General features: G+C 55.9%; 2 protein-coding genes across 15 annotated transcripts in view; both read right to left on the bottom strand.

The window, feature by feature from the left end:
- Positions 1 to 11,801, bottom strand: part of MYO15B (myosin XVB) — a 30,528-nt gene extending 18,727 nt beyond the window's left edge. For 2 of the 5 annotated variants that reach the window (XM_074343687.1, XM_074343688.1), the window contains exons 1-17: positions 9,647 to 11,798; positions 9,251 to 9,314; positions 8,932 to 9,041; positions 8,698 to 8,772; positions 8,249 to 8,345; positions 7,882 to 7,985; positions 7,652 to 7,715; positions 7,377 to 7,490; positions 7,096 to 7,257; positions 5,990 to 6,103; positions 5,818 to 5,876; positions 5,609 to 5,741; positions 4,451 to 4,546; positions 4,070 to 4,201; positions 2,212 to 2,337; positions 364 to 441; positions 57 to 172 (exon numbers count right to left, since the gene is read on the bottom strand). In XM_074343687.1, coding sequence (XP_074199788.1) covers positions 57 to 172; positions 364 to 441; positions 2,212 to 2,337; positions 4,070 to 4,201; positions 4,451 to 4,546; positions 5,609 to 5,741; positions 5,818 to 5,876; positions 5,990 to 6,103; positions 7,096 to 7,257; positions 7,377 to 7,490; positions 7,652 to 7,715; positions 7,882 to 7,985; positions 8,249 to 8,345; positions 8,698 to 8,772; positions 8,932 to 9,041; positions 9,251 to 9,314; positions 9,647 to 11,757 — 3,755 coding nt within the window. In that variant the 5' untranslated portion in view covers positions 11,758 to 11,798. Of the gene's footprint in view, positions 1 to 56; positions 173 to 363; positions 442 to 2,211; positions 2,338 to 4,069; positions 4,202 to 4,450; positions 4,547 to 5,608; positions 5,742 to 5,817; positions 5,877 to 5,989; positions 6,104 to 7,095; positions 7,258 to 7,376; positions 7,491 to 7,651; positions 7,716 to 7,881; positions 7,986 to 8,248; positions 8,346 to 8,697; positions 8,773 to 8,931; positions 9,042 to 9,250; positions 9,315 to 9,646 lie in introns of all 5 variants that reach the window. The other 3 variants (XR_012499645.1, XM_074343689.1, XM_074343690.1) reach the window with 3 other exon arrangements.
- Positions 11,802 to 16,031: 4,230 nt separating this feature from the next.
- Positions 16,032 to 26,791, bottom strand: part of LLGL2 (LLGL scribble cell polarity complex component 2) — a 31,362-nt gene continuing 20,602 nt past the window's right edge. For 3 of the 10 annotated variants that reach the window (XM_074343680.1, XM_045513588.2, XM_045513589.2), the window contains exons 7-25: positions 24,799 to 24,961; positions 24,529 to 24,661; positions 24,179 to 24,233; positions 23,384 to 23,538; positions 21,870 to 22,087; positions 21,729 to 21,796; positions 21,451 to 21,604; positions 21,257 to 21,361; positions 20,547 to 20,839; positions 20,303 to 20,453; positions 19,796 to 19,946; positions 19,001 to 19,117; positions 18,716 to 18,882; positions 17,989 to 18,253; positions 17,591 to 17,744; positions 17,309 to 17,337; positions 17,028 to 17,075; positions 16,606 to 16,667; positions 16,032 to 16,413 (exon numbers count right to left, since the gene is read on the bottom strand). In XM_074343680.1, coding sequence (XP_074199781.1) covers positions 16,324 to 16,413; positions 16,606 to 16,667; positions 17,028 to 17,075; positions 17,309 to 17,337; positions 17,591 to 17,744; positions 17,989 to 18,253; positions 18,716 to 18,882; positions 19,001 to 19,117; positions 19,796 to 19,946; positions 20,303 to 20,453; positions 20,547 to 20,839; positions 21,257 to 21,361; positions 21,451 to 21,604; positions 21,729 to 21,796; positions 21,870 to 22,087; positions 23,384 to 23,538; positions 24,179 to 24,233; positions 24,529 to 24,661; positions 24,799 to 24,961 — 2,578 coding nt within the window. In that variant the 3' untranslated portion in view covers positions 16,032 to 16,323. Of the gene's footprint in view, positions 16,414 to 16,605; positions 16,668 to 16,784; positions 16,828 to 17,027; positions 17,076 to 17,308; positions 17,338 to 17,590; positions 17,745 to 17,988; positions 18,280 to 18,715; positions 18,883 to 19,000; positions 19,118 to 19,795; positions 19,994 to 20,302; positions 20,454 to 20,546; positions 20,840 to 21,256; positions 21,362 to 21,450; positions 21,605 to 21,728; positions 21,797 to 21,869; positions 22,088 to 23,383; positions 23,539 to 24,178; positions 24,234 to 24,528; positions 24,662 to 24,798; positions 24,962 to 26,791 lie in introns of those variants that run through there. The other 7 variants (XM_074343681.1, XM_074343682.1, XM_074343683.1 and 4 more) reach the window with 7 other exon arrangements.

The following is a 26,791-nucleotide window of genomic DNA, read 5'->3' as shown; positions in this document are numbered from 1 at the left end:
GACTGGCCCCCCGATTCAGACTCCCTGGGCTTGGGTGTTAGGGGCACTATTCTCACCTGCCCAGCTGGGCTACGAGGTCCCCCAGGGAACACTGGAAGCGAGAGGCCAGCGTGGGTTTGCCTCGTCCTCTCCTGGACTCGGGCTCTGCTTCCTGGAACAGGCTGCCCACCAGCTGGAGGGCAGGAGGGGGCCGAGCCGGCTCACCTGGGCCTGTCCAGAGCCCAGCCTGCTCTCACCCCCGGGGAGCCAGGGTGGGCCAGCCAAAGGTTCAAGGTGCCAGGGGCATAAGGGCAAGCTCCTTGGGCAAGACTGCAGGTGAGGAGGGCAGAGCTGGGGGACAGAGTGTGGGGCTGGCAGGGGCACCTGGAGCTGGCTCTGGGCAAGCATGTCCACCACGGCAGGGTCAAGATGATCCCGGTTTCTGTTTAGAAACTTGTGAACCTGCAAGAGAGTATGTGGGGGGGGGGGGGGCGCTGGGAAGCCAAAGAGAGAAGGCTGGGGGGGGGGTGCAGTCCCTTCGGCAAATAAGCCAGCCTCTCCCCTGAGTTAAAAGGCCACCTTTGAAGTTGGACTCTTGTCTCACAACATATACCAAAATTAAGTCAAAATGAATGGACCAAAGACCTAAACGTAAGACCTGAAACTATAAAACTTAGAAGAAAACAAGGGAGAAAGCTTCATGACATTGGACTTGACAATGATTTTCTGAACATGACACTAAAAGCACAGGCAACAAAAGAAAAGATAAACTGGGTTTCATCAAAATGAAAAACTTCTGTGCATCCAAATACAGTATTAAGAGAGTGAAAAGACAACCCACCAAATGGGAGATAATATCACATATCAGATAAGGGATTAATATCCAGACCATGCAAACAACTCCTATAATTCAATAAGAAAAAACCAAAACAACTCAACTCAAATGGACAAAGGACTTGAATAGACAGTTCTCCAAAGATACACACATGGCCAAGAAGCACATGAAAAGATGCTCAGTATCATTAGTCATTAGAGAAATGCAAATCAAAACCACAATGAGACACCACTTCACGCCCACTAGGATGACTGCAACTTTTTAAAAATGGAAAATAACAAGTTTTGGCAAGAATGCAGAAAAACCTTAACTCCCATACATAGTGGGAGTTAAGTGGTGGGAATGTAAAGTGGTGCAGGAAAATAGTTTGGTGGCTCCTCAGAAAAGTAGACATGGAATTACCATGTCACCCAGCAAACCTACTCCCAGGTAGATCCATAAAAGAACTGAAAGCAGAGACTCAGTTACTTGTATACCCATGTTTGCAGCAGCATTATCCACAATAGCCAAAACATGGAACAACTCAAGCGTCCATCAACAGATTGATGGATAAACAAAATGTGATCTATCCATATAATGGAATATTAATCAGCCATAAAAAGGAAGGAAATTCTGGAGAAAACTATAATTCGAACAGATACATGCACCCCAGTGTTCATAGCAGCACTATTTATAATAGCCAAGACATGGAAGCAACCTAAATGTCCATTGACAGATGACTGGATAAAGATGTGGTATATATATACAATGGAATACTACTCAGCCATAAAAAACAAATGAAATAATGCCATTTGCAGCAACATGGATGGACCTAGAGATAATCATACTAAGTGAAGTAAACCATAAAGAGAAAGACAAACATCATGTGATGTCACTTACATATGGAATCTAAAATATGACACAAATTGGGGGGTGAGGGAATAGCTCAGTTGTAGAGCCTGTGCTTAGGGTTAGCATGCCCGAGGTCCTGGGTTCAATCCCCAGTACCTCCATTAAAAAAAAAATTAAGGGGTGGGGAGGATATAGCTCAGTGGTAGAGCACATGCTTAGCAAGCACAAGGTCATGGGTTTGATCCCTAGTACCTTCGTTAAGGAAAAAAGTAATGATAATAAATAAATATTATCTCCCCCCCCAAATAAAACTCAAGAATAAAAAATTTAAAAATAAATTTAAAAAATGTTAAAAAGCCAAATGAACTAAAAAAAAGCCCAATTATCTCCCCCACCCCCACAATAAATCATGCCCTGAGCAAGGCCGAGGGCCCAGGTAGGGGACAGATGGCCAAGGCTCAGAAGGGGCCTCCCCACACTTACTCCTATCACCTGTCAGGTGACTCACCAGGGCCACAGTGCCCTCACTGACTCACCCAGGAGTCTGCCCTGATTCACCCTGATACCTGGTAGGTGACAGTCCCGGCATAGTGCCGCACGGTGAAGATGGGGAGGGGCAGCTGGGGCTTGGCGTAGCATGGGTGGTCACCATGGTGGTAGTGGCACTTCTGCAGGAAGGTGTGGTCCGTGGCCTGGCAAGAGGAAGAGCTTCTCAGGCCTTTGCACACACATGCTGTTCCCCTGCCGGGACTGTGCGTCCTCCCCTGGCCCCAGGGACCACAGACAGAAAGTGAGCTTTGGTTTTGTTCCCCAAACTTCTTTTTCAGGAACAGTCGCTCCGTATCTGGGTCCTTATAAAGGGCGCGGTCTCTCTCCCAGTGACTGTTTTGAACAATCGAGTGCTATCTGAGAAAGACACAGTAGCCTCATGCACAGAAACCTCAGTCAATAGAGATTTGGTGGCTTGGGGGATGCTTGATAAAATCATTTAAAGGAAACGTGGCTTGGGGACTTTAAGGCAGATTTAGCCATCACTCCTGGGAGTCTGGTCTCACAGTGACAGGTGTATCTAAACAAGTCTTTCAAAGTACTTCTAAAAAGTCACCCAGTGAGAGGTTATTGCATGGAGCTGAGGAATTCATAACAACAAATACTTGGGGAAGCCTGCCTTATATATAAACAGGACATGAAGCCGGGCGTAACAATTCCAGGGTCAACACCCAACACCAGCTTGAAAGGTTATTTGAAGCAAATAATGGAGACCTAGGTGGTGTTGCTGAACCAAGCCGGAGGATTCCAGACAAAAGATGCCTGTGACCAGTTTCAATAAAACTTGATGAAAGGTGAACTGGGAAAAGCGATCATTAATGAATTAACACAGTATTTATCGAGTGATAGATTTCAAATACATACGACTGTTAAGAAATATTATATATTAATAGAACATATTTTTACATGCTCATATCCATTATGTTATATACTTTCATATTCATATTTTATCGATCAATGAACTATTATAATCACATTTGACTATTTTACCGTTATTTTGCCGCTTTCATTTTGAACCTATAATTGGGCAGAGAGGTCATCTCATTTTAGGGGTCATGGTGTATTTCGCTTCTATGGCCTCAGACCCCAGGGAAGGCACAAGCCCCCGCCGAGCTCTCCTGGCCCTCACACCCGCCCGCAGCACCACACAGCTGTGGTTTTGTGTTTGATTCTGTGCATGTGTGTTTTTAATTAACATCTCTCTCCGGTTACATTGCAGGCTCTCAGAGGGGAGGGGTGGTTCTATTTTGCCCGTTTTTTACCCCTAGCACAGCTCCTGGCACATATATACACACACTCATGTATTCAATATTTAAGGAACCCTTAACGTGTGTCAGGCTCTGTGAGTAGAGCTTGAACTCTTTAGACGAAGACCCAGCCCTTACAGAGCTCAGTCTAGCACAGGGCAGAGTCAATGAATAAATAAACCATAATTGCTTGTGGACATGAGTGTCGGAAAACAAAGTAGGGGAGAGGCTGGAGAGGAACAAGGGAGCCATCAGGTAGGAGTGGGTGGAAGGCAGTCAGTATTTATTGGAAGTGTGCACCAGGGCCCTGAGGTTTGCCCCCTACTGGCTTGAGGCCCCCTCACAAGCTCCTCATGAGCCCTGTATAGTCCCCACCACTCTGCCCCTCAGGCACTATTGTCCCCTTCTGTAGCCAGGACTCAAGGAACCTCAGAGATGTGGGCAGCTCACTCAAGATCACCCAGAGATGGGATCTGAACCCAGTTTGGCCCCTGCCTTCCAGGCTGTGCTGAGGGCCTGTGGGCAGGGTCACAGGACTTCATCACCAGATTGCTGCCCTGGGAGGTCCCAGTGGCTCCAGTGTGGCCACCAGGGCTCCCACTCCTTGTACCCTACACTGGGGGCTCACCTGAGACAGCCATGTCTGGGCATCCAGGATACTGAGGAGGCTGTGGGGCTGGTCTACCAGGAGATCCAGGCAGGACTCCTGCGAAGGCTGGGGGATGGGCACCCAGGGCAGCAACTCTCGCTGACACTCCTCCTGGGAATAGCCAGCACTGGTTTATAGAGACCACCTGTGTTTGTGGGGAACCTCATTTGAGCCAGAGCAGGGGTGGCCTTCCCATTTTATAGATGAGTAAACTGAGGCTCAGAAGGACTGAGGTGGCCCATAGCAAGGGGGTTTTGGGGCAGAACTCTCAGTGCCGTGCCCTCTCTTTACCAGGGATGTCCTCTGTCCTGGGAAATAGCTGGGTGTCCCCCTGCCACCTCCATTCCCAGCTCCCCCTACCTCCTCCTGGGCCCGTAGCTTCTGGCTGGAGAAGAGCTGTAGGCGCTCGCTGGCGAGGTTGTTGCACAGCTGTTCCAGCCCATTGACTCGCAACGCCTGGGGGCACGTGGGCAATGAGGGGGCACCCACACGAGGGAGGGTGCACAGGGTAGCTATAAGGGCCAGTGCCCAGGCCAGTATCCTTCATCCCCTCCCACAGCTGCCCACATTCTCCCTGGCTCTAGGCAGGAGTGCTGCCCCAGGGCTGATGCTTCAGCCTCCAGGGTCAACCCCAAAGACCCTCACAGTGTGCTGGCCACCTCGGCCCTGCCCCAGCCACAGTCAGGCCTCCCCCCAGAACCCACACTTCTGCCCTCTGCCTCAGCATGACTGTGAGGCCTCAGGCCTCTGGTCATAGCCATCCTGTGGCCTGGAAGGCAGCTTCTCCTATGACCTAGCTCCCTGACTACCAGAATCCCACATCTGCATAAGCAAGGCTCCAGGATGCTGCCTCCAAGAAGCCTTCCAACATTCCTCCTGTAGGAATGCAGGCTCCTTCCTCTGTCCCCCCCGCCACTAGCACTTTACTAATAAGCCCAGCAGAGACCCCACTTCATGTATCTTTGTACAGACTCCTGACACACTCTAAAACACACATGAAAGTACATACTTGTGTGCATGCACACACACACGCCACGGTCATCACCCTCCTCAGAGAGGGGATGGTCACCAAGGACACACTGGAGAGGAGATAGCAGGGGAGAGTGAACAGTGCCCATCCAGGGGCTGAGGTCGGGGCCACCTCCTCTTGCTCTTGTCCCCTCCTCCCTGCCCTGAGGAGGCAGATCTTCTGGAAAGGGATGAAGGGCTTATGAAAACTCAGGGTGGTCTGGGGAATTCTCTCTCTCCCCTCTCTTGGTACATGGGAGTAAGGCTGTGGGCTGACCCATCCTAGGGTCTTTTGCTGCCTTAGAGGCTCCTGTGAGACTCTGCAAGGCCAAGCAGGATAGAACTTTCCAGAGGTTATGTCAGAACTGGACAGGACAGCTGTCTCACGGACCATCTGATGGTCAGACAGGCCAGCAGTGCACCAGGGTCCCCACAGGAGAGCTGCTGGGGTCCCCAGAAGTAACCAGCATGAAGTGGGCATGCCTTCCTGGGCCCCACCCCAAGGAGGACCTCAAAGCCATAGACGTCCACGACAGTGACAGTGTCCGCGCTGCCTCCCTCCGCGGTGGGTGCCAGCCACGTGTTGCTCCTCCTCAGAAGCCAGGTGAAGAGCCGCGAGTACAGGGCCTTGGCCAGGGCGTCCCTGTGGGTGTGCTGGGTGAGCCACGAGCAGCAGGGCTCCAGGCCCACTTACAGCTCTCTCCTGCCCCCAGGACCACCTGGCATCGATGGCACTTTCCACAGGCAGGGATCTCAAGACCTGGCCGTAGGGCGTCTCCTGAGGGCAGAGGAGGTGCAGGTGGTATGTCAGGCCCAAGGCCCACACTGGTGCCCCCCAAGACTTCAGGCAGGCCCGTCAGGTCCCTGCCTCCCCAGGGCCCTCGAGCTCACCACGACCCTCCTGGTGACAGCCCCCTCCAGGCGCTCAGGTGGCACCCGCAGCAGCCGGGCTGCTGTGTGGATCTCGGCCCAGCTGGACACGGCAGCCACCTCCCGGGACTCCCTCTGGACAGAGGAGGGAGGGAGCAGGGAAAGCCCTGCATGTGGAACAGCCACATCCCACAGGGCAGGGCCAGGGCTATGCTTTGCCTGGCAAGGTGCCCTATTATCCGAAGGTAGATCTGGGAAGGTAGGAGCCAGCTCTGGAGTCTGAGGACCCTGGGTGTGAATCCTGCCTTTACCTCTCACTAGCTGGCCGGCCCTGACAAGTCTCTTTCCCTCTCTGAGCCCCCACTGTCTTACTGGTAAAAGGGGAAACTGTAACCTTCATGTTATGGTGTTGTGTTGTCAGGAGAACTGAATGAGAAAATACATGTGGGGGGCAGGAATAGATTGGGAGTTGGGATTAACAGATACAAACTACTCTATATAAAACAGATCAACAACAGGGTCCTGCTGTACAGCACAGGGAACTACATTCAAGAGCTTGTAATAACCTATAACGGAGAGGAAAATGAAAAAGAATATATCTGTGTGTGATTGAATCACTATGCTGTGCACCAGAAAACTACACATCATCGTAAATCAACTACACTTCAATTAAAAAAAAAGATTTTCTAACAAATCCCACATTCATCACATTTCTTTTGCTTTGAGCTTGTCCAAAAAGGCTATCATTTCTAAAGTATGTCAACTTAACAAGTGTATAATACAATGAAGATTAGTGAGAAACATACAAAAATTGAGACGCAACTCCTTAAAAAAATGTAAAGTGATTTACATGAGTGTCAGGTACATAATATCTGCTCAATTAATGCTAACTAGCCTTCTTAGGATAATTAATGCCAAGTATCCTTGGCAGCTTAGTGGGACAGAACTGGTATAGATGCAGAGGACCCACGTCTCAGTTTTCTCATCTATACAATGGGAGTTCATGTGCTTTCCAGGGCAGTGGTGAGGGCTTTGCTGTCTCTGACACACAAGTGTTTGGTGTCATTATTGCTGCCCTGATTATGCAAATAAGCCACCACCAATCCAGTGCTTCAGAGGAAGCTCACCTCTGAAGAGGAGAAGCAGATGTTGCCCAGTTGCAGGACGGTGGCCAGCACAGCCCAGACTGCAGTCAACTCCTCAGCGCACAAGCCCAGTGCCTGCAGGGCCTTCAACAGTCCTGGGAAGTCCTGGGCATCCTCCTTGCCCTGGAGCCGGCAGGCCCTGCCCTGCAGAGCACAGCAAGGGTGAGAGGTGCGGGGGCAGGGCCTGGCCACCCACAGCCTCCCTCTTCTCAAACGCCTGCCCCAAGACCCATCCTTGGGCAGGTCCTGCCACCCAGCACTACCTGGTTGAGATAGTAGTAGGTCTCCGGCCCCTGTAGGGAGAGCTGCTCCCGTTCCATGGGGTCCAGCCCCGCCAGAAGCTCGTAAAAAACGTGGAAGCTCCGCTCAGCCTGGGCCTAGTGGGGAAGGACTGGCTTAGGGGAAGCAGTGGCTTCCATGTGTCCCAGGGGACCAAGGACAAGTCCTAGGGAAGGCAAGCCCGGGGGCGGAGGGACCACAGTCCTTTACAGTGGCCCCTCCCCTTTTCCCACTCTGGAAGCAGCAGGGAGGGTCTTACCTGAAACACCACTCTTGAGGTCTCAAGCAGGTAATGTGACACAGATGCCCCCAGGACGACCCCGCTGTGGGCACAGGACACTTGGTGAGGGGACCCAAGGTACATGCAACCCGGCGGCCCCACTCAGAATGGGACCTACCGTGGGCTGGACCGAGGGGCAGCAGCCTCAGGTTCCCAATAAAGGGAACAGCTCATGGATGCCCCTGCCCACCTGGACCCCCATCACTCACTGCTGCAGGCGGAGGCAGAAGACCTGGCCAAAGCGACTGGCATTGGCATTGAGGACTGTCTTGGCATGGCCAAAGCTGCTGAGCATGCGCAGCACATCATCCAGCTGGATGGGGAAGGGGCATTCAGGTATCCCCTGTGGCAGCAGAGGTGCCCACTGACCAGGCATCCCAGCTGAGGACACTGTACCCAGGAGTTCTGTTGGTCCATGGCGATGGGGGTGTCAGTCCCCCCAGCCCACCCTGCTCCCACAGGAGACAATGCCTGGGACTGCCCCGAAGAAGCCAGAGGCCTGAAGACCATCTTCCTGGCCCAAAGGAGTAGGATGGTCCCTCTTGGATCCCTGGTAAATGGCCAGCTGCCCCTCACCTGACACCCTCTGTCCCTCGTCTGCTCCTGCTCCAGGCTACTTAGGAACTGCACAATCTTTTTCGCAGCTTCTGTCTTCCCAGAGCCACTGGGCCCACTGCAGGGGGGAGGGGCTGGCAGTGTCTCCAGGAAGGGGCACATAGGATGACCTGAGCCCCAAAGTGGGGCTATGCCCACCTGGAAGTGACACCTACCCTAAATGAGACTCCCAGAAATGCAGAAACAGAGCCAGGACATAGAGACTAAACAGAAAAAAAAAAAAGCCCCCAAGATGCCACATTCAAGGTAGACACGTGGTGACTTCAGCCAGGAGCGCAATCTTAGGAAGTCCAGAGCTGCCACCCAACAGTGTATCAGACTGGCAGTTTCAAATGCAGCCCTCACATCCCCCCTACTCCAGCCCTCAGTGTGGCCTGAGGGTTCAACCGTGCAGGGCGGACACCACTTACCCCAGGAGGATGCATGTGCCCTGCCCAGTGCTCTGAGACAGGATATAGGCTGATGCCGCGATGGCAAAGATGTGTCTGGGGGAGGAGGATGGGCGCAGATGAGAAGGTTACTGGAGGTGGGCATCTGGGGCCCTCTTGGGTGCAGGCAGGTCACGCCCACTGTCCCCAGGTCCTCAATCAGTGGGACATGCTGGGGCTTAGCCACCTGGGGGCTGTTGTGACAAATTCACTTACGGGGTGGTGTTGGGGGCCTTCCTGGGAAGGTAGCTAGCCATGACCTCAGGTGAGAAGAGAGGCAGGGGCCGGTGGGGGTTCAGAGCGAGCAGGAGGGCCCCCCCAAAGGTCTGGGAAGAAAGCAGAAGCTCTCACCAGAACATGGAGGGAGCAGGTGATGCAAATGGAGTGGCCCTTTGATGCCCCCGGCCCCTGCCCTGCCCTGCAGGACCCCAGAGAGGACCTCCTCCAGCCCAGGGAGAAGGAAGGAGGGAGAGGCTCCAGGGGGGCTGGAGGGAAGCCCTCTGATCCCAGGGGAAAGAGAATCCCAGCCTCATACATAGATTCGGCCCAGGTGAAACCTCTTCTTGAGGCAGAGCAGAATGGAGTTGTCACAAACCAGCCTGTGGGGAAGCAGGGTAAAGGAGCAGGGTGTTGGGGACAGAAGCACTGGCTGCACAGTTAGGGTCATGTACCATCTGGAAGCTCCTCCCATGACACAGGGGCCTCTGTGGGGGCTACAAGCAGGACCAGGCCACCAACCCAGAGGGAAGCCTTGTGCCAGTTAGGGAAGGAAAGGGCACCTGATTTTCTCCTCTCACCTACCCCTTCCAGCCAAGCGAACTTTTGTGAGGCAAAATCCCTTCTAAGGACACAATTCATAAAAATGGGAGTAGAATGGGATACGGGCAAGTGTGACCCAGGGCACGGTAGATTTGGCACCGCGCCCACTCACCGCAGCCGGGCCAGGTCCTCGGTGTCTTCTAGGCCTTCACCGAGGCCGGAAAATGGTAGCACCTCCAGGCCCGGCCCGATGCTCAGCTCCAGGTCTCTCTCCAGCGCCTCCTCGGCCTCATCCTCCGGCTCCCACCAATCCCTCAGGGACCCGCGGGGGCCTGGGCTCCTCTCCCGCCGCTGGCGGGTCTCCAAGGTGAGTCGGGGCAGCAGTGCTTCGGTGCCAAGCCCAGGGTCCTCATGGGCGTCCGAGCTCTGCGCCCAGTGCACTGGAGCCTCGGCTCCCAAGGTCTCCGGCTCCGCCTCGCTGCTGGAGCCGCTATCGTCGAGTGGGGGCTCGTCGGAGAAAGTTGGGCCGAGGAGAGAGCTGTGGAGGGGCTCGGCCACCCCTTCTCCACTCGCCCTGTGCCCCTCACTGTCTCCTGAAGCCCCTGCACAAGGCCAAACGCGCACCTCCCCGGCGGGGGGGTCCGCGGACCCTTCCTCTGAACTACGGCTGCGTGAGGCCCTCCCTGCCGTGTGGATCCTGGGGAAGACGACCGCGAACTTGGGATCTGGAGTCCGGTCCTGGTTCTCGGAAGGGTTGTCAGGGACTGCGCTTTTTGCAACCTGCGGGGAGCTCAGGCCGCCGCCAGGGGGAGCCCATGGTCGCCCCCTGAGCCCCACTACACACGCCAGGCTCAGCACTAGACGGCGTCGCAGCCCAGGCCCGCGGCCCCGCCCCTCACCCACCTGAGCCTCCGCCCCCCGCGCCCCGCCCACCCCGGGCGCCCCGGCTGCCTGTTGCCGGAGCCGCAGCCTAAGCCACCGCAGAAGGCCTAGAACCCGTGCCACGCAGCGGAGCCGCTCCTTGAGGCCGGAGGGGCGAGGGCCCGCCGCCTGGGGACCTGGGCCTGGCGGAGGCCTCGCGGGGAGCTTGCGGAGCGCCACTAGGGCGGCCAGCGGCGCTAGGTCCCTGAACCCGTCTCCTCCTCCAGTTCCCGCTACGCTCTCTCCCGCCGTACCTTGCACCTTCCCCACCACCTTTCCAACCTGGCGGCGTTGACCCCGGGCAGTCGAGGCCTCGGCTCTTACGGGCTCGGCGCCCCGCGGCTCTGCCTCCAGCTGCAGGCCATTGTCCCTTGCGTCTCGGGCCGGCTTTGGGTCTCGAGAAGCCCGCAAGCTCCGGGGGACGCGTGCGCGGCTGCCCTCGAGGGGACTAGAAGCCGTGGCTTTTCCGTCCGGCTCAGCCTTTTCGGCCTCAGTGGCCCGGCTCGCCGTTCCTGGGGCTGCCCATGGGCTCCGTCCAGGCCCGGCCCCCTCCAGATTCGAGTCCGTGTCTGTCCCAGAATCCTCATTCTCTCCCTGGGGCCTCGCCCCCGACGACCCTTCCGGGCTCTGGGGCTCGGTAGAGGGCTGGTAGCTGCCCCTGCCGTCGCTGCTGATGCCATCGCTGCTCGGGCGCTCTCCTGGCGTCTCCAGCGCTGGCTCCAGACCGGTTTGGGTGCCTCCAGAGCCCGTGTCCGTTTGTTCCGAGTTGGGCCGCAGCTCCGGCACCCCGCCGCCCTGGCTGCCGCTCTCCCAGGCCTCTCGGGCTTCGCTGTCCCGGCAGGAACTGCCCCCATCTGCACCCGACGTGTCCCCATCGAGGCCCCGGGTCTCTCGGCGGCCCGGTCGAACCGAGCGGCTGTGCCCTTTTCCTCTCCGCCTGCGGCGGTCGCGCTCGCGTGTCCTCCCTCCTCCTCGGGGGAGACTCTTCTCCTCCAGGCACCCTCCGCAGCCGTCCTCGGGCTTGTGGCTCTCCTTAGGCCCGCATCCCCGACGCCGCTCGCTGCCTTGGCTCCTCTTGGCCTCTGGCTGCGGCCCAGCCTCTGGCAGGCCCCAGTCGCCCTTCTCCTCTACGGTGGACTTCCTGCGCCCACCAGGGTTCTCCTGGCCTCCCGCGGTGGCGGGCTCCAAGACCAGTCTCGCCCCGCGGGCCTTACTGCGGCCCTTGCGGCGGCCCTTTCGGCCCTTTCGGCGTTCCTGGCTGGGCGCGCCGTCTGTGCTGACTGACCCTGATTCCTGCTGCCCCGAGGCTAGCTTTTCGGTTCCCTCCTGGCGCTGGGGCGCTTTGCCCTTCCTCCCACCCATGGCTTCCTGGCGTCTCCCTCCTCTCCTCTTCCCTAGGATCTGACGGCCCCGAGGGCGCCCTCAGCGGCAGGCCACAGGGTTCAGCTCCGGAGGGGGCTAAGGTCTTAATCTACGCCCCGCCCCTGAGTGTCCCGCCTTACGCATGAGCATCAATAATGCACGTGGCTGCGGGGCCTGACCCTTTCAGCCAACAATAGAGTGGAGGCCTCCCAGGAAAGAGGAGAAGCTGCAGCTGTGGACAAAGGCCGTGGACAGGGCAACCTGCTGCCTGGAGTGGCTGCCAGCTAGGCCAGCCTGGCACCGAGCCAAACTGAAGGGGCCCACGCTCTGCTCCCACCTCACTTGCTTCTTCAGCAGGGAAGAACCTGTTTGGGTTGTCCTCCTCGTCCTGGGGGCTCCATGGGCACAGACTCTCCTCCTTGGCCCCCTGGATTGCTCCAGGAGTCTGGGACCCAGCTAACTTTGGCACATAGCCGGTACCCCCTGAGTTTCCTTAGGTTTGCTGTTGTACTTCTTCTAGATTGTGAAATACAATTTAAAGAAAACTGCATAAAACATAAGTGAATCTTGAACTGGTGTAACACAAATGCCTGTTAGTCATGAAACATAACCAGACCCCATATGTTTCTGATTGCCCCAATGTGTGTGTTGTTAGTATATTTAATTTTCTGAACAGGTAATAAATACATTCACATAGTTCAAAATCCACAAGATGAAGTTTTCCATTCCTGACCCTCCACTACCTATTTCTTGTATTTCCTTCAAGAGCATCCATACAGAGACAGCAAGTATGCTCTTTCCCTTTGAGCACAGGTGGAAGCTTACCTAGCTCATAGTTCTTCGCTTAGCTTTTCCCAATCATACAGATTAACTTGGGGATTTCCTAACAGTACATAAAGATCTTTTTCTTTTCTTTTTACATATGTATATTATTCTAGCAAATGAATATGCCTTGTTAAACCAATTCTTTATTGATAGTGTGAAAATTAATAAAGGAAAACCTCACTGAAATGGAGCCCAGAGGCCAGAAGGGGGAGGGCTCACACATATACCATTTCACCTCATTACAGATCCCAAGAGAAAGAAAATGTACTTTGGATCTTAGGCAGGATATGACTCTGCCACGGACAGCAGGAGAAAGACTTTCTCTTTGCCTGGCAACAACTCAGTCAATGAGAAACTGCCTAACTAAGCCAATGAAAAGCTACTATAATTCAAACTCTCAGTTTCTTCCAATGGACTTTTTGTTTGTAACAGCCCCTCCCAACTTCCCTTTCTCTATACAATTTTCCTCTCCTTTGCTTTACCAGAGTTGTATGTGGTTAGCCATAATTGCTGTCCCAAATTGTAATTCTTTTCTGCTCCCGAGTAAACCTATTTTGCTAGTACAAATAACCGGCTTTCTTTATTGTTTTAGGTTAACAGAGTTTTACATCTGAAATGGATGCTGCTTTCATTTCTTTCGCTTCAATGACAAACTATTGATTTCACTGTATCCAAGCAGAATCAGTTCCTAAAAGTAGAATTGCTGGACTATAGGGTATGTGCATTTTTAATTGGGAGCGTTCCAAATTTTCCATGGAGGTTGTACCAATTTACACTTCCACCAACAAGATAGGAGACCACCCATTTTTCACATAGCACCAAGGCATGGTGTTACCTAACATTTTTGCCACTCTGAAATGTGACAAAATCTCAATGCCTTTTAAATTCATTTCTCTGTGAAAATAATTAGCTCTTCCCCCTCATTCAGCTTTTTTTTTTTTTTTTTTTTCTTTTCTTAGGAGGCCTATCTTTTCCCATCCTTTACCCAACTTTCTGTTGGGTATGGGTCTGTTTCTTGGTGGTCATACAGTAGTTAAACCCAGGCAGGATTCATGAGCCCATTTGGATGGCCCCAGGGCCAGGAAGCTGCTGCAGGGCAGGTTCTGGGGCATCCAAGATGGAGCCAGATGAGATATCCAGCCAGGGCCTGTGACCTGCCCCATAGGACTCCTGTCCCCCTGCTGACCACTCACTCTGGCCTCTCCTCTCCAGCTGCCCCAGCCAGAATCAGAGCCAGAGGAGGGAGTAACATTCCAGGTTGTGGCACTTTCCTTGGAATGCTCTCCAGTTGGCTGGTACCTGCCTTACACCCACCTCTCTGCACATCTCCTGGAGCCAGCCTTGGACCTGGGTGAAGCTGCTGCAAGCAGTCACATTACCCAGGAGGTACACTCACAGCCCAGAGTCCTGGTTTGAGCAAGGAGTTGAAAGTGACTCGGCCTTTGTAGTCTGCATTCCCAAGGAAGCAGCCTTCTAGGGAAGGAAGCAGCTGTCCCAAAGGAGCACAAGCTCTTGGGTAACATCAGTTAGCAAGTAACTCATAAAACCAGAATCTTTGACTGTGAAAGTCCACCACCAATACTGACCAAGACAAAGGGCAATGATATTCAGAGGGCTCATTTCACTTGCAAAAAAGCAGAATGTGGGGTGATGTGTTCACACAGTGGGTGACCACACAGCGTTGATAAGGGCCTACAAGCACCAGCAACATGCATGGGCTGTCTCACAAACGTAATGGTGAGTGAAAGAAGCCAGGCATGGAAGAGTTACTGAATCACTCTGTGATTCTATTTATATAAAGTTCAAAAAGAGGAAATTGAGCTAGTTACAGGATGCTGCTTGGGGTGAGGGTGGCGGGTTGGTAGTGACCAGAATGGTCACAGGGTGATACTATTTGTTCAGTTCGTGGAGATTTCCTGGGTTGTACTCCCATGACTTATGCTATTCTGTATGCATTTTATAGTTTAAAAGATAGAGAAAGAGCTCACTGTTTTACCCTGGACTAATAATAATGACAAGGATGATAATAAAAATAATAATAGCTGACACTTCAGGGCTTATTATGTGCCAGGTACTGTTCTGAGCACTTTACTATGAATTCACTTAATTTTTGGAAGCACTCTACGTGGTGGGTGCCATAAGGATTCCCATTTGATGGATGATAGGACTGAGGCACACAGCTGAGTGTCAGAGCTGGGATGCCCACTCAGGCTGTCTGGCTCCCAAGGCCTGGCAGGAGAACAGGTGTGAGGAGTCACCACCAGCTACAAATGGGATTTCGGTTTCTCCAGCCCATTACAGTGTGTCCTGTGAGCGCTGGGGGCAGAGAGCTCTGTGCCCCCTCTCCAGTCTCTTGTCTTCTGTGCCCTCCTATGCCTCCTGTTGATCCAGGCCAGGGCTTGTATCTCACTCAGCTGGGTGGGCGTGGCAAAGCTTGCCTTATCCCCTGAGCTGCAGGTCCCTTCCCAGGCTTCATTTCATTCAAACCTCCCCAAACCTGAGGAGGGGGATGTGATCTCATTTCTCAGATGGTGAAACAGCTCAGGGAGGATGAGTGGCTTAAGGACCCACGGCCAGTAAATGAGGAATTGGGGACCAAATTCAAGGGTCCCGCTCTTCTGCTCCATGGCACTTCTGTTGGGAATTGGCTTTGGGACCAGACAGGCTCAGTACCCACTACACCCCACTTCTTGGCTGTGTGATTTCCAACAACCTGCTGCTGTCCCCCTGTCCTCTGTGCAGAACAGTCAACCCAGCCAACTCCTGGTCACCTCCCCAGGCACATTTCTCACAGGCCCTGGATTTTCCTCATCCTAACACTTCTTGCAAGCTCTTGTAAGGACCATGGGCCCCACAGCGGCAGGGACCACATTGCCTTGGCCACCTCTGAACCCCAAGTGCCTGGCCTATAGTAGGTGCTCAATAGAGACAGGCAGATAAAGATGTAGCCCAAGTAATCAAGTCTCCAGCTTACAAGAACCTTCACAGCAGTTTAATCCAGCCCCTCACCTGGGGCTGAGATCTTTCACCTCCAGGCACCGCCACCCCACCCCACCCCACCCCCCGCCAGCAGCACCCCACAGTCTTTCCCCGAAGCCCGGAAGAAGCCATCAGGGCTGAGATACTGTGGGCATCTTCCCCTTCTGATGGCAAGGAAAGGCCAGCCAGGGCAGCTCGGGGCCTCCCTCTGCCTCCAGACCCAGGGATGCAGTCAGACAGACTCAAGACGGTTAGCTCATCATTTATTCCCAAAAAGAGAAGGCATATAGTGTTCAGACACAACCAGTTTGATCTGATTCAAGTGGCTTAAAAAACATTCTCCTGAGCACCCGCCTGGTCCAGGGGACACATCCCAGGGGCAAAGGTAAGGAACCGGCTAACAATCATTTCCATTTATATGGGAAAAATCTCTGCACAATTAAAAATTAAAGCCATTGGGCCAGTCCAGAGAAGAGGTAATAAGGTGTTTATTAAAAACTCATTTTCACCTGGAGGCAGTTAACATTTATAATTTAAAATCCAGCCCACTACAAAAAGGGGAAGAGGAGGTTAAAAACTGTGCAACATTGACAAAAGAACCGAGAGAGTCAAGGCCCGGGGAGGGCCAGCCCCAGGGGCCTGGGGTCCCTCTCCTCCTGAGGCCAGGAGCAGCAGCAGAGTGGAAACTGGGGATGCCCCCAGGCCCTCCACGGCCCAGTGCGCGGGCCTCTCCAGGCAGGGCAGTGCCCCGAGGAAGAGCCCTCAGTAGTGTGTGTTCATCGTGCAGCCTGGACGTGCATCCTGCTCATTCCGCTGCAGGAGGAGATAGAGTGACAGCAGCTTAGGGGCATCCTGGGCAGGACACAGGCCTCAGTCACCCACCTGAGCCCAGACGTGGAGGTTTTCAAGACAAGCAGAGGCATGTGTCAGGGCTGAGATGGACCCAAAGATCCTGAGGGAACAGGACAGGGGCTCATCCCTCCCCAGAAGCGTGCCCTCCTGGCCGCCCCCCACCCACCCCACGGCAGTGCCCAGAGCCCTTACCTCCCCCGTTGCCGAGGCTGTACCCCACAGCCACTCGCTGAGAACGCCAATCACCACAGCTCCTGTGTGGGCAAAGACAGGGCAGTCACCCTCCATGGGGACTCCAGTCAAGGACCCTTATTCCCAGAGCTCTCCTGGCACCTCGAGGTCCATTCCTGCAAGCCCGAGCAGTAACTCACCCTCGGTCTGCCTCTAGCGTGCTCTGGATCTCCTTCAGGACCTCTGCAGGGCAGGGGTGGGGAACAGAGGCCTGGTGAGGCCAGCAGGGGCCGGGCCAAGTCTTTCTCCCCTTTCTACTGATGGGGTGCTGGACAGGTCTGCCCCACTTCAGAGAAATGGCCCTCAGTTTCCCCTGGCCTTCCAGGCACTCCCCCACCCCAAATGTCCCTCCTGCCAGCCCACTGACTCCTGCCCTGACTCACTCTCGTCATTGAGCAGAGCGTGCTCCATCACAGGGCCCGATCTCCTCTCTGGAAGGCAGAGGCCAGGTCAGGTGAGCCTTGGGCCCTTCTCTGCCCCAGCTCCCTCCTTATGGGGGTTGGGGTGCTGGAGCCTAGAGCTCAGGACTGGAAGGGAAGCTGTTTCTACTCCCAGCCCGAACACCAGCTGCTCACCTGGGGTCCCCTTCCCTCCCCTTTCCATCCCCAGGTCTGGGCCCAGATGTGCTCACAACACCTTTGCCCTAGATGGAGGCCTGTCTTACCCTCTCCATCACTCTGGCTCCCTGAGTTCCTGTGGGGGAAGAGACAGTAAGGATTGGGGGCCACTAGGCTCCCCACTCTGGCTTGGAAAGCCTGGCTCCACAAAGAATGAGGTCGACTGACCAGCTTGCACGGGGGAGTGGGGCATAAGAAGGGGGACAAAGAGCCTGAGCTGGGAGGGTGGGCGGAGCTCACAGGCGAAGGCGACTCTAGCAAGCCTCCCATGGGTACCCCGGGGAGGAGGAGGAGGCGCTGTAGCAAAGACCACCCGCCCTTTTACCTACCTGGCTTGGCCCGAGGCCTTCTCAGGGCTCGACCTGTTGCAGGGGCGGCTGTAGTTCTTTGTTTCTGCTGAATTCACCAGACACCGGGGCTCAACCAGCCACTTGGTGGAGAGAGAGAAGCGCTCAAACTCGGAGGGTGAGATCAGGTAGAAACCTGGGGGGTGGAGAAGTCTGGTAAGTGAGGCCAGCCTGAGTCTCCTGGGCCTTGTGGCTGCCAACACAGCTTCCCTCCCAGCGGGTATCAGGGGCCAGAGCCTCTCCCAAAGTTGTCTGCCTAAGGAGCCTGGCCTTGGCCACAACACCTGTGGCTGCCCTTCCCAGCAGCCCCCGCAGTGCAGTGGGAGCCCCAAACCCAGCCCTGCTGGCAGAGGTCCCCGAGGCGCCCGCCACCTGCACACCTTGGCCGTATTTGGTGAAGACACAGGAGGCGATGCCGCTGACGTCCTCCCGGCGGATGCAGCTGTAACGCACCTGGGGCTTGAGCAAGGGCAGTGAGACCACCTGGATGTCACCCAGGTTGGTGAGGACGGCCAGGTGATGCTCCCCGTAGTCCTCAGCTCGACAGCTGCCAAAGCGGGCCGCGCTGACCCGCCGCACCCGCGAGCCTTCCAGGGCGGTCAGCTTCAGCTTCAGCCTGGCACTGACCTTAGGCAGCGTGAACACCTGGGGCACAGGGCAGCCGGTCACACCTGAGGCCAGACCAGTTTGCAGCACTTCATCCAGCCAGGCAAGCACTTCTCGCTTTCCTGCCCAATGCTGCCGCCGGGCTCTGCCCTCCGCCGGATGCCACCCACCCAGCTTCCCAGCAAAGCCGGCTGTCTCAGGCTCCCTCCCTCAATGCTCAGACATGGAGTCACTGCAGTTGGACTGCAGGATGTCAGGGCCTCTTATTTCCCCATCTGCATTTTCTGTGTCTTCCATAGACACGGGTCTATGTCTGCCATGTGTCCCCACTGGGGCCCAGGGAATCCACCAAGACCCCTTTCTTTTCCTGTGCCTCTGCAACCCTCACACACTAGCTACAAAGTGTGTGAGTCCTAGCCATTGTCATTTGTGCCCAAGGTCTGGGTGCCCCCAAATGTCCTGGGGGATTCCCGGGGGACCCAGCCTCCTCCAACAAGGCACCTTGAACTGTTCCTCTGACACGACAAGTAGCTGGTGGCTTCCTTGCATGTCTGGGCTCTTTGACAGGTCGTGGGCCACTTCCAAGGGCTCAGGAAGGGGTACGCTGTGTCCGTCCAGCACCAGGATGCCCACCACGGGTGCTCGGTGCATCAGCTGGATCTCCTTGGCTACAGGGACAGATGTAGGTGGTGGGGCTGGTGGTCAGGTGGAGGCAAGGCTGGAGACACCAGCTGGCTCCCAGCCCAGGCAGACCAGGCCCTCTGCTCTCCCCCACTCAGTACTCACCTTGCTCTGCCCGCACTGGCTCATCCATTCTCCGCTCGGCAGGGGGCACACGCAGGGCAAAGGCGTAGACGGTACCACCATTGGTGCCAGCCCACAGCGAGGGGCAGTGGCGGGAGCCTGACAGGAGGCAAAGGTTTACATCTAACCCCTGGCTCTGAGGGTCAGAGGGAGCCAGGGACCTGGGCTTACTTCCTGGCCTTGCCACTCACTACCTGTGTGACTCCAGCATCAAGTCAGCAAATTTCATAAGGCTCAATTTCTTCCTCTGTAAAATGGAGTTGCTGTGGGCCCTGCCTACCTCCTGGGTGTAGACAACCAAGGGTCCCATGTACAGATGATCCCAAACTCAGACAGCTCAGCCCTTAAGATCCAGCAGTGGACAGCCCTCACCCCACCCTTGCCCTGGCAGCAGGGCAGCATGGGGCAAACAGCCAGGGAAGCTTCTATAGGGCCTACTGGGTACCAGCAGGCATACAGCATGTCCCAACCCTCACAGCCACTCTAGGAGGAAGCTATTACCCCATTGCACAGGGGGAGAAGCTGAGACCCAGAAAAGCTAAGTGACATGTCCAAGGTCACATTTCTAGAGAGTGGTGGAGCCTGGATTTGAAGCCAGGGTGACCTGACTCAGAGACCCAGGAGGGGGAGGGAAAGAGGCAGGTGGGGGCTCTGGTCTCCCCTGCTCACAGAGGGAAGCCCCTTTTAGGGTGGCACCAGCCAGCAGGCAGTAGCCTCCAACACACCCTCATGGCAGCGGGCGCCCACCCAGGCCCCCATCTCAGGCTGGCCACTCACTGTCCTTCAGATAGGTGTCAGCAAAGTAGAGGGTCCGGACAAAGCCTGTGAAGGAGTCTTCCGCTGAGCGGGCCTCGATCTTGCGCTGCACGGGCGCCAGCTCCATGTTCTGCAGGCCGGCCCGCTCTGCCCTGGTGCTCCCCTCAGGCACCTGCAGTGGGTTGGGCCGGGCCTGAGGGTGGGCTCTGTCCTTCCCTCCTGGGGGGTGGAGGGCAGTATCACATTGCTCAACAGTGATCTTTCCAGGGGAAGACTGGCCACAGCCCTCACCGCCACTTGCCTGGTGATATTGACCAAGGACTTGACCCTGAGGTGTTACAATGACTGCCTTTTACACCTGGGGAAGCCGAGGCATGGAGCAGCATTGTGACAGATCTGAGGTCACCCAGTTGGTGGGCAGTGGGGCAGGGCATGAACCTGTGCAGTGCAGCTCAGGGCCTATGCTTGTGACCAAGGCAAGTGGGGGAGGGAGGGGCAGTTTGGACCTGCTGCCAGCCTTGGCCTCACCTCTCCTGGAGGGCCCGCAGGACGCCGCTTCCTGCTGGACACTCGGCTGCGACGTATCCGGCGAAAAGACTGGCGCAGAGACTTCTTTAGGGACTTCACACGGGACAGTGGGCCCTCCAAGGCCAGCTGGTCGCTGGGGTGCAGCGTGCACCTGGGGTGACATTGGCCTGTCAGCGATGCTGGGGCCCAAGGGACCTTGCCAATCACAGAGCTGGGCCCCAGCCACCCTGGGCAAGCTGCTCACTTGACAAAGACCTGCCGCCGCTGCTGGTGGTCAAAGAGGCCAAAGCCATGGCTGGTGCCGAAGGCCACGAGCCGCCATTCGGAGTGCAGGGCCAAGGAGGTGACCACGGCCGGGGGCTGGCACTGCACCAACACAAAGGGCTGGAAGCCAGGCTCAAAGCACACAGGGCCCGGACGGGCACACAGGCGCTCATGCCCCTTCCAACGGTAGCCCTCCTGGTCCTGCAGCAGGTCAGCCTCCACCTGCTCCACGGCGTGCTCTGCCTCCTCGTCATTCAGCTCTAGCACCAGCACCTGGGCGGGGCAGCAGACAGGCTGAGCAACCCCCAGCACCAAGGGACCATGGGACCTCAGGGACCTGATGGCCGGGACAGCAAAGGACCTGGGACCCGTGCCAAGGCCCAGGGCCCAATCAGGATCAGAAGTGTCCCACCCTTCGCCCTTAATTCTGGTTTCTAGAGGGGAAACAACCATCCTAAGGCCTCCCTCTAATGGGATCAGGGAACCTCTATTCGCTGGGCAAAGCCAGAGCCACAGGGTGGGTGATGATCCTGGTGACGCCACCAGTGGGCGCTCAGGAGGCTGGCTCCTGTCCCTTCTGCCCCCCCCCCCCCCCCCAGTCCTGAGACAGAAGCTTATGGGCCTGGATGCCGCCCAAAGTCACCTGATCATTCCTCACCCTTGCTCCCCACACCCAGCCCAGCCTGCTACCTGCCCTGCTGTGCCAGCCACGGTCAGGTAGCCGCTGTACTTGCAGAGGAAAATCTTCTGAATGCCCAGCCGAGGATCGTCACTGTAGGGGTCAAAGGAGCCCACCTGACAAGGGAGAGGAGGCCCGTGAGTGGCCATGAGCACCAGACCCGGCCCATCCCTGCCCTCCCTGGTTCCCAGGTTCCGGGCCTCACTTTGCGGAGGGGTGGCCACTCGTCCTCGCCCTGGGCATTGAGGCTCTCGCTGGGGTCTGTGTCGGTGAGGAACACCCGTACCGTGCTGAGTTTGTAGAGCAGCCGCAAGCAGACGCCCGAGGCATCCCAGAACCGCACCGTGCCATCCTCGTGCCTGTGGGCAGAGCCCGCCTGCCACCCGTGAGAGGCATGCCGGGCCAGGCACGCACTCCTCTGGGCTCCACTCCCACTTTGCTTATCCCACTAGGCAGGAAGAGAGTACCATCAACATCACCTACCCTGTGAGCAGCAGGTCCCTCTGGGGCGGGGCTGGGGCCAGGCTGGTGCCACCATCGATGGGCCAGTCCTGGAGGAAAAGACAGAGAAGTTCATGGTGGGGCCTGGCCCTGGGGTGGGGCTGGGGAAGGGCCTGGACCCACCATGGTGGAGAAGTGTGTGTTCTGCTGGCTGCCGGCAGCGATGATCCGCTCCCACAGCTTCAGAGGGATGTTGGAGATGTGATGGGAGCAGGTGATGGCGGAGCAGTGCAGGGAAGCCAGGTAGGGAGGCTGGACTGGAGGCCAACCAGCTGTCTTCAGGTCAATCACCACCAGCTCCTCCTCAGCCAGCACCACCAGAGCATAGGGGTCATCAAAGGCTGCAGGGACAGGCCAAGGTCAGGGGCTGTGGGAGCCACTAGGAGCAGTTTTCCCAGCCTGGCCCTGTGGAATCTGAAGCTCTGGGGCTGGAGCCAGGGAAAAAGCCTGTATTTAATATCAAGCTCTGAATCCAACAATGCATAAAAAGAATTATATGCCACGACTAAGTGAGATTTATTCCAGATATGCAAGGCCATGTAAACATTTGAAACTCAATGAACGCAATCCATTACATCAATAGGCTGAAAAAAGGAAAATCTCATGATCATATCAATAGATGCAGAAAAAGTATTTGACATTCCCAACACTCATTTATGATAAAACCTCTCAGTGAACTAGGAATCAGGGCAACTTCCTTAACTTGATAAAGAATACCTAGGAAACCCCTACCGCTAACGTAATACGTAACAGTGAGAAACTTGAAGCTTTCCCGCTGAGACCAGGAACAGGGCAAGGTTGCTTCCTCTTGCCACTCCCTTTCAAGTACTAACCAAGGTAGCAAGACAAGAAAAGGAAATAAAAGGTATACAGATTGGAAGGAAGAAATAAAACTATCTTTGTTCACAGATGACACAATCATCAATGTAGAAAATCTGAAAGAACAGACCAAAAATCTGGACCCTGCTCCCAGCATGCTGTCAGCTGTGAAGAGCAAAGAGGCTCAGAAAGGAGGAAGAGCAAGTTCAGAGTCTCCCTCCAAACGGCCACTGGTGAGGCTGGGAGCACACAGCCCAGGGCGTCCCGAGCAGGTCCGCCCCGACCTGGCCTGTCGGTTCAGAGTCATTTGGGGAGTAGGCCCGCCCTCCTGGAGATCTCCCGCTATGCCACCTCTCTGGGTTTCAACACAGGCCCTTTCCGGCCTTGCCTGTCACCCAATTTAGGAAGCTGACTCAGGGCTTTGCTGGCCCGGCTGAGCACCAGGAGGTCGGCTCAGCTGGCCCCACACTGTTCCTGCCCCACCCCATAAGGGGGGCTTCACCATGTCCAAGCCAGGAGCCCCGTGCCTCAGCTTGGGTGGGTGTTAAACCCAAGAGTGCAGATCTGCCCGCTTTGGACTAAGTCCCATCTGAGCCAGGGAAGGGCAAAGAGAGCCCGGGGTGGGTGGGAGGTGTGGCCAGGAAGGAGGGAGGGAAGGGGAGAAGCCTCGGGGGCACTAAGAAGAGGTGTGGTGGGGCTAAGGGACTCAGGGAGGAACAGGTCTGGGGACACCTGCAGGCCCTTCCCCTTTGTTTTCCAATGGGGGATGGGCCTGCATCCCCACACCTCCCTAGCCCTCTGAACCCACTCCTGCCTACCAGCCCCAGGGCCCGCCTCGACGAGGACAGTAAAGTCGATGACCCGAGAGGTGAAGTCGAAGGCTGTCTGCTCGCCATTGTGGACCACCGAGATGCAGTGGCGGTCCCCGTAGCTGGCCCGTGGCATGCCACCCTGGAAGATGGTGAAGGGCAACCTGGTAGGGAACAGAAGAGCAGGAGCTCAGGTGGGCTGGGGCTTCCGACACCACTGCTGACAGCCACATCACCCCAGAGAGCCACACCACCCCGTGAGCCAGCCACATGGACTGTTCTGTGACTGGCCTCTGCGGCAGGGCCCGGGAGGCCAGCCAGTCTCAGAGTGAGTTGAGTGTTCACTCAAGGTCCCCAGGAGGGGCTGGGGCAAAGCCTCATCTCTGCTCAACTGCAAGAGCCCAGGAGAGCTTGGGGGCGAGCGGAAGGGCAGGCCGCAGGTTCTGAGACTACCGCCACTCCTGCTCCAGCCAGAGTACCCCCACCACCCTTGGCTGCTTATCCATCAGGTCTCCCTGTATCATTCTGCTTGGTGAAACAGGCCTGCTGCTAAAACAGAGTTGGAAACCTGCTGACCTGAATCACCTCTCCAGGATGACAGAAAGGAAAGAACGGGAATTTTTTTTTCAGGAATTAGCCAGTGAGAGGTACGAATGGCCCCTCTCCCTTCCCTGGAGACCCAGATGTGGGGCCCAAAGGCATTCACGAGGCACCTTCTCCCCTAGGCAGAGGTCTGCAGACTTTCCAGCCCCCCAAGAAGGTTCTGGAAAGGGAAAAGGAAAAGGACAGAGCACTGATACCTACCCCTGCTTAGTGGTCAGCCAGAAGATTTTGGTAATAGCTTTGCAAGGAAAGGGACCTAAAAGAAAAGGAGTCAGCTTGAACAAGTCCTCCCACTCTCAGAGGCACACGGGTTTGTCCCCGTGGAGCAGACCTATGCTTGGGTGTCTTGCTTGGAGCAGTTCCCTGAGCCATCTTGGGTATCAGAAAACCCGCTGCACGGCTTTGGACAAAGCTTTCACCCCTCTGGGCCCCAGGTTTTGCTTCTGTGAGTTGGATGCCTACACCTGACAGCAGGAGAGACCACCTGGAAACAGAGAGGGTGTTGTCCCGCTCACTGGAAGGTGGCCCCAGGTGGTGGGCGGAGCACTGACCGTAAGGCACACAGCTGCGAAGCGGTTCTGGTTGCTGGGTGTCTCGGGACACGGGCCACTGGCAGTAGCTGCCGTCAGAATGGCAGCTGACAATCAGGTGGCCATCCCGCTGCCAGCAGATGTTCTCCAGTTGCTTCACGGTGGGAGAGGAGAGAGCGGACATGTGGGCTGGGATCAGGGTGGCAGTCCCATCGCCCGCACCCCCACACCTCAGCATACAGGGCTTGGGAGAACCACGCGGCACCCACCAGTGTCCCAGGCACCCCCTACCTGGCTGCTGAGGAAATGACAGAGCACGCGGCTGCCCTGCAGGTCCCAGATGACAATGAGGCCCCGGCTGTAGCCAATGAGGATCTGGTTGGGGTCCCGAGGATGCTCCTGCAGAGCCTCCACCATCTCAAACACCCGCCGGTGGCGGGCCTCCTCTGGTAACCTGGGCAAGGGGAGAGCCGTGAGCCCACACTGCCATCCACCAACGGAGTCTGGCCGAGAGTGTGGCACAGCCACACACACACATTCCACAAAGCAGTGGGCACTGAATGTGCCAGCACAGGAAGGCCACTAGGACACACTGCCAAGGGGAGAGAGAAGCAACACAGGACAGGACAGTGATACAGAAAACCCCCAAGGATGCAAACACACGTGGCACAACTATAAAGAAAGGCAAGGAAGTGATTTCCAGAAAAGTGGATGTGGAGGTTACTGCTGGGGGAAGGAGGTGGGGAGCCGTGACTGGGAAGGGAGGTAGGGGGATCCTGGGGATCTGGCAAAGTTCTGTCTTTCCCCAGAGTTGGTGCATGGATGCTTACTTAACAAGAATCCATTATACCATACATTCAAACTTGGTGCATTTCTGTAAGGTGGTGGTATTTCATTAAAAAAAAGTTTTTAAGACCCACAGAACAAAACTCTCTACATCAGTTGGCCTGGCCTTGAGCCTTGACCTCCTCTTCCTTTTCTGGGCCTGGAATGCTGATGTGAAGTCTGGAAGTGCTGCAGCTAACACGAGACTGTGAGGTGGCAGGTACAGAACCAAGAGCCAACACTGAGGATGGCAAGTAGGAAACTGCAACAGCCAGGACCCTGAGGGTATCTCTATGCTCAAACCCAAACCAAATTCTCTATATTTAGAATAAAGATTTAGATCCATTGGAGGTGTTTCCAAGGCACTCAGGCCGGAAAAGCCCAGGCGAAGGGCTCCTCCCAGACTAGACTCCCACCAGCGCAGGTGAAGCAGGTGCCGGCACAGCCACATGCTGAGGAGCAGGTCCTTCTGCTGTCCTGTCCACAGAGCAGGCGCCCCGGCTGAACACCAGCCCTGCCTGTTGTCCTGCAAACAGTCCTGCCCTGACGGTGATCACACTGCCCTGACTCTACCCCATCCAGAGTGGGAAAGACAGAGGTTTGTGCTCAGGGGGACCCATTCCTAAGTGAGAATCTTCCCAACCCAACAACGTCCTGCCCTAGACAGCTGGGCCCTGCTTCACCTTCATCCGGAGACTTGACGGCTGAGTGCCACAAGCCTAGTCCAGAGCCGTCAGGAAGCTTGAGTCTGAAGCAGCTTCACATCCCAGCTGCCTGGCTGCCTCCTTGCCCCTCTTCGCTGCAGAATGTTCCCCTGCCACCATCCCAGCCCCCCCAAGCTCCTGCTGGACTCCTTCATCTCCTCCCCTTTTGGGCCCTGGCCCCCTCTCTCCACACCCAGACCAGATCTGACTCCCTCTCTACCGCAGACACCACCATTAAGGAGCAAAGATACCGAAACGATCTCAAGACACCTACTAGGGCTATGGCTGCCAGGTGTCTGGGGCCAGGGGGCCTGCGTGCAAAGGGAAACGTAGCAGTGACTCCAAAGCACCAGCATCAGCAGAAGCCACCCCAGCTGACAAGGGAGGTTTGGGCCCGGCCCGCCCCTTCGTGGAGCCCCTGGGGCTTTGAAAGAGGCGGTATCAGTGCCAAGAATGCCAGACTGAGAGTTGGTAACATTACACAGTCATTTTGACTCTCATTTTCCTCACCTTTAAATGAGGTGACAAATTACTCCCAAGACTCATTTTTTTGCTAGGATGCTAACACATCTCAGGGTGAGATTCTCAATTTGGGGGACAGGTAGGAAGCTGAGAGTCTGTCCTTCCAACCCCACAGATCTTCCAGGAGAGAAATTATAAGCTCCTGAGACATAACTGGGACTGAAAGGAGAAAGCCATGCCCAACTCAAGGGGACAGGTTCCTAAGGGCAGCAGGGTCTCTGGGCTCAGGGCTC

Source organism: Camelus bactrianus, chromosome 16, assembly GCF_048773025.1.
Source record: "Camelus bactrianus isolate YW-2024 breed Bactrian camel chromosome 16, ASM4877302v1, whole genome shotgun sequence".
Lineage (NCBI taxonomy): Eukaryota > Metazoa > Chordata > Mammalia > Artiodactyla > Camelidae > Camelus > Camelus bactrianus.
Note: the sequence above shows the minus strand (reverse complement) of the source record. Positions and strands in the feature narration are given on the sequence as shown.